Consider the following 13,117-nt stretch of genomic DNA (forward strand, 5'->3'; position numbering starts at 1 on the left):
TGACGATTTGAAAACCTAAAAATTATAAAGCGTTGCAACGCGAAACGATTGAATAATTTGGAGAGTTCTGTTGTTGTCGTTTTAATTTACGAAACTACGAAGATTGCTTATATAAAGTATAAAATACTATCATTGCGCACACACGGCGGAATAGCCGAGAGGGCCAATGCGTTTTTACTTCAGACTAACTCCAGGACTCCGGGGGTCACTGGTTCGAGCCCTGGTACCGGCTTCTTTTTTTCCTTTTTTAAAATTTTATTCATGATTTTTTACTGGAGCTTTTAAGATCCAATGTTTACATTTATCAATATAAAGCATTTAATGACAAACTTCAAAATATGCCAAAATCTGTGAAAAGGCCCCTTTAATTAATAACTAGTGAGGATCTCTTCATACATTCCACCATATAATTGTAGAACTGGATTCGTGACGGTGATATTGTCGTGGTGGACGGAGGTTTCCGCGACGTTGGTCCGCTACTAGCCGGGTGGACAGAGGTTTCCGCGACGCTGGTCCGCTAAGAGCCGGGTGGACAGAGGTTTCCGCGACTCTGGTCCGCTACTAGCCGGTTTTGGTATCACCATGCACATGCCTTAATTTATGCCGAGAGGATCCACCCAGCACACGACGGAAGAATCAAATAATTCTCGTCTTGTTACCAAGGTAATTGCTAATGTTTATGACCCATTTACACAGTAAATCATATTCTGTCAAACGTGTGTATCCCACTCTGGTGTATTTGTCCGTTTGTTTTGCGCTGTAAATGAGTATTTTTTCTTAGACGCAATGTTTTTTTGTAAGCGGTCTTACTAGTATAACTTTTAATTATACAATTTTCACATTGCAATAAGACACTCAAACCCGTTTTGCAATACAATTATTGCAAATAAATTTGCGATGATTTTATTGCAAAACGGGTTTTATGCAAAACGGGTTGTTGTAAAATCAAATTGCAATAAGACACTCCAACCCGTTTTGCAATATATTTATTGCTAAATGGGTTTATTGCACATCGGATTGTTACATAGCTCTCATGTCAATCTAGAAGTGAGAAACACAATAAAATCAAAAACATTTATTCTTTATTAATTAAGATTCAAAAAGTTTAATTATTTTTTTTATAAATTTGTAAAGCCCATATAAGCCTTGTCCCAAATACACACAGATGACTATGGCAGTCCCAGATCGTCCCTGATCGCCCGGTTATTGATCCAATAAAATCTGATGAGTTTTTTTGCTTTTTTAGCGTATACGGTCTTCCAAAGACATTCAACACCGGATCCACAATGACCAGTCCATACCTACACGGAAGCTTCACCCAACAAACACAGCGGCAACACGGACTGTCCCGGCAGAGGTACGTTCTATTACGGACCAACACTGTATAGACACGTAGTGCCACGGGTAAACACGGAATCTTCACGGACCATCCCGGACTTTTACGACAATGACGCGGACAAACATGGCAGCGATACGGAACAATCACGTCTGCCCCGGCGGGATAATAACTTGTATAAAATAAAGTTGATTTCCGATGATTCCATCAGTCTGCAATCAGATCTCTAACGCTTAATATTGAATGCTACGTTTTACATTGAAATGTTTTAAATCGATATGACACGTATGACATACCGGTATGACATAACATTTTCATTTTTATTATTATCACACAGAGCATAATAGTCAAATACTATTATCAAATGATGTTTCCTCCTTAAATTTCGTAAAATATTAGTCCGCATATCATTGTTCACAATTATACCTCAATCACAATAAAATGACATGTTCATAGACTATTTTGTTCAATCACAATGTTCACATCATGTCGTCCTGCCAGGACACAGAGTTTCATCTGCTGAAAAGTAGAACGGCATTGATGCGTCGTCGTTAGGTAAAGATTAAGGATCATGTAGAAACAACACGCCTATGTCGATGGTTGCCTTCAGTTCACTGTTGTTGAACACTTGAGCATGACAGGCTGATCTATTGCTGCCTACTTCAACCCAAATGAATATGTAGAAGTTATTGACAAGGGTCATATGTATTATAGAATGGAAACCATTGTAGTTGTAGTGCAAGGGTCAATCACGCCGAGGCTCTGTTTGCAGATGTGCTAACCTATCACAGCACAAGCACAGTTGTGCAGCTGCTAAGGGTCGCCGAACTGCTTGGCGATGTTCTCTCATTCATGCTTTCGGGACAGCGAATTAGTTCATCAATAAACTCTTTAAGTATCGCAACGCAGACCGGATGATGATCTTGGAGTTGGTGTTGTGTGCGAAGCCATACATCAGAGAGTGGTGTCCCCAAATGCTAGGTACCGCAATGTTATTGCCAACTTAATTCCAAATGACAGATGCTTCTCGTAGCTTGGGCTTCTTCAGCTTGATTCTGTCTCCAATGCGTATCAGAATGTCTTGGTATGTCTGTTTGCCCATGCGCAGGAAATTAAAGAAGCCATTGGCGTCTTCTTCCTTATGTTCGTCCATCAACGGAGCGTATTGACCAAGGTCTGGACTTCTGGCAAGCAATGTTCTGACCATCTAGGTCAGAAAATGGCCTACCAAAACAACAGTCCTAGATCAATACTCTCAGCTGATGAAAGAACCGAATACAAAAGACGCCAATGACTTCTTTGGTTTCCTCCATGGGCTATCAGACATACCAAGAGATTCTGACACGAAATTGAGACCGATCCAAGCCAAAGCAGCCAACCAAGAGAAGCATCTGTCAGTTGGAATTAAGTTGGCAATAACATTGCGGTACCTAGTATTAGGGGACAATAACCACTATCTGATGTATGGCTTCGTACACTGCACCAATTCCAAGATTATCATCAGGTCTGCGATGTGATACTGATAGAGTTTGTTGATTAACTACTTCGCTGTCCTGAAAACATGAATGGGAGAACATCGCCAAGCAGTTCGGCGACGCTTACCAGCTACACAACTGTGCTTGTGTTTTGGTCGGGAAGCAAATCGACATACAATGTCCTCAGCGTGATTGATCCTTGCACTACAACTACAAGGGTTAGCCTTCCATAATCCATTTGACCTTGGTCGACACCAGCTATAGATTCATTTGGGTTGAAGTAGGCAGCGATAATTCATCCCGTGGTTTTCAAGTTTTCAAGAGCAGAAAACCATCATCAATGAAATGGTATGCCTGTTTGCCTGATCCTGAATCTTCACTTCGCTATGGCCATAAAAATGCGAGTGCTGTTGACGAGTTGGACAATTATCACAACATCAAACCAGGACAATGACAAAACGAAAACACGCTCATAGATGTGTTTTCGGATATCTTTGAACGCAATCAAAACGGAAACAAATAACCAACGCGAATATCGTCGGGCCTACTTCAGCTTAGAAGCAAATTCCATGTCCAAAATTTAAGACATGATATGATACTTATATGTGCAAGATTTTATGCTGTGTGATAATAACAAACTGAAACTATTATGCAATTAAGAGTCACATAAAAATGAAAAGTTTCGAGGATACACTTTTGAGATCTGATTGTAAAATAGTGGATTCACCGAAAACCAACCTGATGGTAAGTGTCTCTGTCGTGTAGATCTGAGTGTTCCGTGTTGTTTGCGTAATGCTGCCGGGTATGTCCGTGTTTGTACGTGTGGCCGGTAAGGTGCCGTGTTGTCACCGACGTTATGATCTTGGTAAAACCTTTTACGCTTAGAAACCAACCAGTCCACGGATCGTCCCGGATCTTGATCCGGGTGTATTCGTGATGGTCCGGAACTGCCGTAGCCAACCGTGCGTATATGAGACTGGGGCTTAATTTAAAAGTCTAAATATCGACGTCGGGAAGGTGAAGGCTGGAGCTGTCCCGGCAATCAGGTACTCCAATCATCTCTGAAATACATTAACGGCCACAATAATACAGACCATCGTTAAATATTTTCGTATTTACACGCCCAAGCGATCATAATAGTATGTGTATATTTTAAGTTTTAAATAAAAAGCACATTATACTACACAACTTAAACATATCGCGCAATATAAATATAAAATAATGCAATGCAACCGATGAAAAACGAATGTACTTTATAATTGTTTTTATTATTTTTCAAATGCTTCACGCATTAATTGTACATGAGTACTCATTTTGAATGGACCACGCGTACCTAAGAATTCCTTCACTGTCCTTGGTGATCTGCGAGCCTTGACGGCGGACGTCGGGACCATCGCGGAGTGGTTAACGTTGTCAACGACATCCATCTCAAACAGACTAGCCTTCACTGCGCTCTCGGCAAAAGCTGAAAATTGGTGCCAAACAATGTCAATATTTTTAAGTCGATGCAGTTTCACATGGTAAAGTGGATATGGTGTACACCTCCCGACCGTGTAATCGTAGATGCGATCCCCACTCATGGGTCTCTAGATCCTTCCGAGCCGCGTTCTTCGAAAAAATACTTGTAATATGTAGAAATAAAAGTAATTTTTTTGGCAATTGTATTTGCCTTGGCAGGAAAGATACAAAGAACTTATGTCCAGTTTGTTATTTTTAAGTAAAATGTTTCCTTCGTTTAAAGCAACACAACAGTATGTTTACCATCAATAATTTCATCGCATAATTATGCCAAAAATTCTTACCGCTTAACACGCTTGAAGATACGGAAACGTTGTCGGTTTCCTTGACAACCTGTTCGTAGCTGATGTCGAAATTGTCGCCCTGTTCCTTCAGGACGATCTCGGATGATGCCTTGATGACGTTCATGGCGTTGGATTCTTTGATACTGTCGCTTTCGTTGGTGGTGTCGGTATCAATTACCACGTGTTCGTTGGCGGTGTCGGTATCAATAACAACGCGTTCGTTGGTGTTGTCGGTATCAACAACCACGCGTTCGTTGGTGGTGTCGGTATCAATCACAACCTGTTCGTTTGTGGTGTGGGTATCAATGATCACGCATTCGTTGTTGGTGTCGGTATCAATGACCACGTGTTCGTTGGTGGTGTCGGTATCAATGACAACGCGCTCATCGGTGGTGTCGGTATCAATGACAACCTGTTCCTTGGTGGTGTCGGTATTAATGACAACCTTTTCGTTGGTGGTGTCGGTATCAATGACAACATGTTCGTTGGTGGCGTCGGTAACAATGATCACGCATTCGTTGGTGGTGTCGGTATCTATGACAACGCGTTCGTTGGTGGTGTCGGTAACAATGATCACGCATTCGTTGGTGGTGTCGGTATCAATGACAACGTGTTGGTTGGTGGTGTCGGTTTCAATGACAGCGTGTTGGTTGGTGGTGTCGGTATCAATGACAACGTGTTGGTTGGTGGTGTCGGTTTCAATGACAGCGTGTTGGTTGGTGGTGTCGGTATCCTTGATAACGTGTTTGCCGGTTGTTTCCACATTGCTGTCGTTTCTCTTCAGCAAGTTCTCCGCTGACTCTTTCATTAGGTACACAACGCTGGCTTCCTTGATCAGATGTGCCACAGAGTTGCGGATGACTGTAGTCACGAATTCATCTAATTGCAACATAAGCACGGTGTAATTATACAAGAAGTTATTACAAACATAATGCCTTTGACTTTATTATTCAATCGATGATATCGTCGATTATTTTAAACATCAACAACAAACAACAACAACATCAACAACAACGAGGACGACAATAATAATTAAAATAATACTAATTATAATACTAATAATACAACTACTACTACTACTAACAATAATAATTATAACAATTACATAAATTAAAATAATAATGATAATAACACACAAAATAATAACAAAAATAATAATAATAATTAAAATAATGATGATGATGATGATGATGATGATGATGATGATGATGATGATGATGATGATGGTGGTGGTGATGATGATGATGATAATGATGATGATGATGATGATGATGATGATGATGATGATGATGATGATGGTGCTGGTGATGATGATGATGATGATGATGATGATGATGATTTTATTATTATTATTATTGTTATTATTATTATTATTATTATTATCGTTATTATTGTTATTATTATTATTATTATTATTATGATAATTATAATAGTAATAACAATGATTATAATAAAAGTAGTCATAATACTAGCTCATTAATTAATAATTCATGAATTTTTAATACCTAGTTCTTCTTCCTTGGAACGTGTTGGAGTGGGTTCGTGAACAACGTCTTTGATTGTGACCTGGCTTGAATCTAGAGGAAAACATTTTTTTATAAGGTAAGTCATAATGCAAAACCTGTTGTGAACCCCCCAAAAATAGCAAGTAGTAAGCCTTAATATTATCGATCCAAAATCTATTTAGAGTTCTTTAAAGCGATTCTTACCGCGACAATTTGGCGAAGAGTTCCGGTTGTTTTCGTCGTTCGAATTCTTTACAACTTGAGTCCGTTGAATCTCGGGACTTGCTTCTTCAGCATACAAGGAGTGTTGATAACCGTTAGTTGATTTCTTGACGACCTTCTTTTTAGGGACATTACTGTCCGCTGCAGGCTTGGACGTCTTTTTCGTGATTTCCATATCTCGGGTTCCAGTCTCATTGTGAAGTTGGTCGGCACGAAGGCTTCCCAGATGCTTGTTGTCACGAAAAAACTTCCGCTTGAAGTCATTTTTGAATTTCGCCATCTGATAACATTTTGTTAATTTTAAGTACATATTCATTAAAACATCGTTTATAATAAAAAATATAAATGAACATCAAATCGAAGCCCGGGAACGCACATGTTTTGTTTAAATATCGTTACATGTACAGCAGGTCGCGATCGGGCAGTGTCTCCTACGAGCTCTACTTCTCAAAAGAAACTCTCGTGAAACCTAAAGTCTTATAAGGCAAACACTAGGAAAAGAAAGCAGAAACTGATTATGATAAACTTCTTATACACTTAATTAACATTCGGCCTCTTTCAGGAGCAACGGGGCCTAATGCATGTGCATTGAGTGTTGTTCTATAATAGCCTATGCAGTCCGCACAGGATAATCAGGTACGTCACTTTCCACCAAATTTGGATTTTGCTAAGAAGGCAAGTCCTTTAAAAGAAATATACAATAAAAGCGGTACGTGTCGTCCCTGATCTGACTGTGTGGACCGCACATGCTTTTCTAGTACGACACTACGTACATGCATTCAAACCTTTTTTTCCGGAGCTATGTTCAATTATTTTTAACAAAAGCAATCAAATCGGTAAAACATTGCATAGTTTCTATGCATGCAACAGCATGTGATGCATTTTGAGTACATCGAAAAATCTCGTACATTTCTTAAAAGCTAATATTTTCTAGCATGCATCGGAGAATTTTGGTGCTCAATGGCTTTACATATTTTCAGTTTGATTGCATTAATTCACAATGTTCAATTTATGCCTAGTGGACTCTCCCATTGTTCTAAATTGGATCAATTAATTTCCAAAAGTAGGGATGTTTAGTATATTTATTTCTATATTTATGGGTCAACACTGTTTGCCAAGGCCTTTTTTTCTAGACGCTAAGCATAAATGGGTTAATCAATTGTCCACACATCATCCGGTTCCCCAGTTTAATTCATTCAGCCACAAAACTAAAGCAAATGAACTTTTTCGAGCAGTGTATGAAGGAAAACTGACAACAAAGCGATGATAACATTCATAATACAAATACAAATATTCAGTAATGCAATTTTGAGTTGTGTTGAAACATTCCATCAATGATTATTATCAAGTCCATCTTGCGCTTTCAAACAAATAAAGATATTCACAAGCCTTTGCAAGACTCAATACAAACTAGTGAAACTACAATGCATACAGTATAAAGTTTCGAGCAAAACCCTTGGTATTCTCGATATAAGTTTGATATATGAACACAACATGGCCTTGTATTATGAAACAGCAAAAGGTGGTTATACCCATTAGTCTTAAACAAAAAAACACGAATCTGGTAGCAAAAAAGCGAGTCAATTTGTTTAAGACATTACCCTGGCATTCATCGACTTCTTAAATTGCACGAGCCACCGGCAGCTTCCGGGCGGTAAACATCCTGACTTCCCCATATTTGTGCAGTTGGTGTATGTGTTGTTCAATGCACTAGTAACGACGTGAAATGACGTCACAGTGGAAGTGACGTTTGCTGTAATTGCGTTACACGTATGCAAGTATTATATTGGATAATAAAAATAAGCGTCATTTATTGAAAATAAAGTAATTTTAAGTAAAATAACTTATTTCATATTTGGAAATAAGAAGATTACGTTCCGAAAACTACATCGGAAACCACAAATAATTATTATATAAATTCTATCAGGGCCAATAATATTTTTTCTTTGTAATCTCCAAATATATATGATAGGAAGGTCGGCCAATGTTTTGTAAGTAAACTATTTTAGTATAAAAACGTTGTTTTCCACTTCTATAGGGTTATTAAGAGACAGACATCTTCCAAGTCGAAATTTACCACAATGGGTTCGGTCGAGCTAGTAAAGCAAACCACTTATTGTTGAAAAACTTACTTCATTATCGCGAGCATATTATAACGCAATTTCAGTTGTCCTTAAATTAAAATCTTTGTTGCAAGAAACAACATAATTTTGCTGAGCAAACATTTTACTTAAAAACCCTGAAATTCTGAGCACAAAAAGGTTAAGCTCGTCACTTGTTTTATTCACTCGTTGATATAAATGTATAGTTTAATTAATAACTAGTGAGGATCTCTTCATACATACCACCATTATGTTTTTTGAATGGCATTAAGGGTAATGTCATCGCTCATTTATTGGAACCAAATGTAAAACAAATATCAAACGTGTAATCTTATACTATTAAATATTTAAAACTTAAAATATATTGTTTAAAAAGTTGCGCATTATAAATAAATTGAACTCGTTTAATACAGTACCCCTTACTATCATAGTATCGGCCCACCTCATAGTATCGTGCCTTTAACGAAAAACCTCCAAGAAGCGCTGGAAATTAATGCTGTTGTTATTTTTTCAATTTTTAGAAGTTGTAATTTACTTGATGGTTATCCATGACTATTACGACGATCATTCTCATGATTTCCGCTGTCCGTTGGAAAGTACAATGTATGTCATGTTTACTCCAGGGTGATGCTACGATTTTTAATTATGTAACACACAATTATGTTAGTTTGTTTATGGATTTATAGTAGCTTTATCAAATATTTTATATGCCGCTTATTGTTGAATAAAATGGTTAAAACTATTCTAAGAACAGCATCAGCAAGAGTTTCGTTTTTCCATTAAGTTAAGAACAAGCACGTACGCATATATAGTTACAAATCTTAGCAACCAATTAGACGGGCCATTACTATGTGAAAATTGTACATGAAACAGATCACTACAGGGAGCTAAGTCTAGCCAGTTTATTGCCGATTTAAATGCAGTTTTCGTTGTTATGTCCAATAATACACATTGAACTATAGATTGACATACAAGACATGTGTGTTTTTGTATTTGTTCACTTCCAAAATTCGTATGCGTTCATTAAGAGGGCTGATACTACGGATAGACATGCTAAATACTTGGCCGGGTCCAGGCATGATATGACCATACACAATGTATATATCATGGGGTCGGGATAGATGCAAAAATCCAACTCCCAGCTACTGGGTTTGAGTTGTACGTATGTACTCATAAAAGCTCAAAGCATTCAAGAAGAACTAGTCGAAACGGGATCATTCCCGTTCCGGAAAGCATGTGAGTTTGGTTTGTTGTCACTATACCGGGCAGGTGGGATTTCCACCGGATACTTTCGGCGTCCCCCACAATACAAAGTCACACCAAAACTGAAAATCTTTTAGTAACAAATAAATAGTTGGAAATGACACCAACGTGATTGGTTCACGCGTTTCTCACCTAAGCGACCCGAGTTCAATCCTCGTTTCCATAAGCATCGGAGTTGGTTGGTGGTCACCATATACGGACACTTCTTTGTTTGGTAATCCGGCATCCCCCCCCCCCCCAAACCACCACCGACACAAGACCACACCATCATTACAAATTTTTTGTGAGTACAAAAACAACATTATTTTATTAATTATGAAGAAATGACATTAATACCGATCCAAAAAATAAATATTAGTTGTTCGCTTCCCACAAATTGTGGCTGCAGCAGGAAATTCGGCGATTTACCGAACAAAGTAGTACTGTTGGATCACTGATTAAAGAGTTTTCAGTTCTTCAACTGCATTCTCTCATAAATAACCTTAATTGTCATGTGAATAACATTTTGAAAGAATAATCTCGAACGGGACTGTAAGAATTTAATGAATGAACACATTCATTTATGGAACTAATATTGCTGACGAGTATTGGCAGTGAACAGTTTGAGAGACATACAATGTATAAGGAAATAGTTAGTCATTATAAAGCTGTGCATTTAGCACGTACGCATCAAATTGTTTGACCATCGGTTATTTGACAACAAACGACGACTTATAACTATTATTTCTTAATTTTAATTAAGTTTGAATATTTGTGACGGTCGCTCTTAAGGGTTTATAATAAATAGTTTACTTAAATTGGTTTAATGAAGATCTTCGTTACGACAAACGTATAATCAGTGAATGTGTGGTTTCCTTATATAATCAATTATCGCATTGCTGAATTATATCTGACATCATTATCCATAAAACAGTTCACTCATAGTGATACATTACAATTTTAGAGTTTGTTTTCTATATTAACCCATTTATGCCTAGCGTCCTGAAAAAAGGACATTGCAAACAGCGTAGACCCAGATGAGACGCCGCATAATGCGGCGTCTCATCTGGGTCTGTGCTGTTTGCTTAAATGAATTTCTTTATGAAATATTCTAAATATAGAAATAAATATACTTGACACCCCTAATTTTGGAAATAAATTGATCCAATTTAGAAGGATGGGAGAGTCCACTGGGCATAAAGGGGTTAAACGCTACAACACGGTGCTTTGTGCTGTGTGTATGCAGAAGAACGAAGCCGGTACAGATCACCAATGTTGTATTACTAGTATTTTAGAGGCTGTAAGCAGCAGAGCTTTTTTATGTATATGGAAAATACGTTTGGTTTTTCCTTAGTTGTTTCACAATTTATTGTAGATTTATCGATTATTGATAATTGAATTTCTTTTTCAGATGGACCATGTTTGTATGTATACTTTTAACTTTTTATCATAAACGCGTATCGTTTAAACATATTTCTGACACGTACGACACTTTCACCTCTTAAATAAAATAAAAACAGTTCGATTTAAACATTGAACACGGAATATTTGCGCCTGAAAAAATGGTTAGTGGAATAGGCCCAATAAATGATAGCAGGTGGGGATGAAAACTCTAAAGCAATCGTTCTCGACGATGCAGAACCGCTATTCCGGAAACAATCAGTGGTTATCAAATGGACACACGAGCTTAAGAGCTGAAAGCCATGTTACGATGTGAAATTAACATAAACTATGACGTTTTGTTTTAATCCCTTAATATAAATGAAAGTAAGTAACATGTTCAAATTAAATCAAATCAATGTAATTTTCTACATAAACGGCAGTTTTATTTGTGTTTTTTGTTACATAGAAATAACGATTTAAAATGATATAATAATACTAGTAATAGTTATAATAATAATTTAAAATAAAATAATAACGTGAATCGCCCATCATTAAGTTGTGTATAATGATAACAGTAGTTCTCAAACCATTCAAATCTCTGCAGGGAGTTTAATATTATGTTCTTAGTCTTTGCGAATCAACCCATTAAGTTTTCCCTTTGTCGGCTGCTTTGATGTATTTTGTAAGGAAGTGGAAAGTGCTACGTTCATAATGTTAATTCCAACATTAGCGCTGTTTCCCTTCATTTTAAACATTATTCCAAACATACATTTTAAACGGCTGAGATGTTTGGCACAATTCTATTAAAATGATCTTTTTAAAATCTTAAATATATGACTTAATGAATTTGTTTTTCTATTCTATTTATAACTGTAAATATATAAGTAACCAACTAAATAAAGAAGTCAATAACCTTAAAAACATATTGTACGATATAAACCTATAATATGTAATATTCAATAAAACCAATAATTAAATTCTCAAATATATTTTCTACAACAAATGTGTTTAAACAGTAACATAATTCACGAAATAACAAGGGACACAATTGTCACAAAACCAGGTTTTCAAAAAAAGTTTGATAAAGAAAGACAATTCAAAATGTGCATTGTTACTGATTGTACCTTGATTTCGACCGAATCATAAAATCCCGACAGTATGCGTCAGGGCACTTGGTGACAATCATTTTGTGAAAGTTTCATAGAAATCCGTTTAGAAATGAAGGACGAGTTGCGCTCTGAAGAATTGTTCCTTCGGGAAACCTGGTTAATAAAAAGATGTTACTTTTGCTTGAAACGATGAGTTTTGTCCCCTTTTCCAATTGCTTAATGCTAAAAGGCAACGGTCAAAGAAACATAAATAGGCTAAAATATGTCATTTGTTCCTATTAACATCTGCAAAAAATGGGATGACTCCGGCTTTAATCGTTTACCCTTTTTAAGAAATAATAATCAAGTGTCTTTCCAGTTTCATATTATATTAAATGATAGACCTTTTCAAATTCTTTTTTAAACAAATGTTTCTTCATAATTATGTAGACTTTACTTTCTTGATTATCGAACTCTCAACCTAGAATACGACACAAAAAGTGTATGTTCGGCGTCAAATTAAAATACATGTAGCTGAAAATGTGCAGTGGCGCCACATCCTGTCATTAGCCTCTACTCCTTTGTATTGGCTCCATCTCTTTTAGGAAAATAGCAACTTATCTATTAGATCGACAAAAAGCTAAGTTTTTGTGCTTGTAACATTAACCGTAATACATGTTCAAAGCAATTATTTTACGTTGTTAGCGAATCAGTTGGGTGGAAATTTGCTCGTCACAGAGGCAAAATACATCTAGTTTCTGTTATAACATTCTCTATGCCACAACTTATGAAGGTACTCACGTTTCCAAATGGGTTGTGATAGTATGTTTCTGTACATGTGTAGATAAATAAATCTTCGATGAATCGCGCCACCTCGGAGGTACCATTTGCTCATTATTAATGCATCGCTCGCGCCACCTCGGAGGTACCATTTGCTCATTATTAATGCATCGCTCGCGCCA

At 37.1% G+C, this 13,117-nt stretch overlaps 1 protein-coding gene and 1 long non-coding RNA gene across 3 annotated transcripts in view; one reads left to right on the top strand and one right to left on the bottom strand.

The window, feature by feature from the left end:
* Positions 1-6,571, top strand: part of LOC127831709 (uncharacterized) — a 14,807-nt gene extending 8,236 nt beyond the window's left edge. The window contains exons 2-3 of the long non-coding RNA XR_008026467.1: positions 6,123-6,215; positions 6,467-6,571. This is a non-coding gene — a long non-coding RNA (uncharacterized LOC127831709). The remainder of the gene's footprint in view (positions 1-6,122; positions 6,216-6,466) is intronic.
* Positions 1-8,066, bottom strand: part of LOC127831707 (uncharacterized) — a 14,121-nt gene extending 6,055 nt beyond the window's left edge. Inside the window, exons 1-6 of one of the 2 annotated variants that reach the window (XR_008026466.1) lie at positions 7,942-8,066; positions 6,323-6,620; positions 6,119-6,190; positions 4,614-5,492; positions 4,145-4,276; positions 3,550-3,872 (exon numbers count right to left, since the gene is read on the bottom strand). Coding sequence is in view for 1 of the 2 variants with exons in the window: in XM_052356736.1 (XP_052212696.1) it covers positions 3,808-3,872; positions 4,145-4,276; positions 4,614-5,492; positions 6,119-6,190; positions 6,323-6,620; positions 7,942-8,016 (1,521 nt within the window). In the remaining variant the exon portion in view is untranslated. Of the gene's footprint in view, positions 1-2,909; positions 3,873-4,144; positions 4,277-4,613; positions 5,493-6,118; positions 6,191-6,322; positions 6,621-7,941 lie in introns of those variants that run through there. The other variant, XM_052356736.1, reaches the window with a different exon arrangement.
* Positions 8,067-13,117: the final 5,051 nt, after the last annotated feature.

This window comes from Dreissena polymorpha, chromosome 5 (assembly GCF_020536995.1).
Source record: "Dreissena polymorpha isolate Duluth1 chromosome 5, UMN_Dpol_1.0, whole genome shotgun sequence".
Classification (NCBI taxonomy): Eukaryota; Metazoa; Mollusca; class Bivalvia; order Myida; family Dreissenidae; genus Dreissena; species Dreissena polymorpha.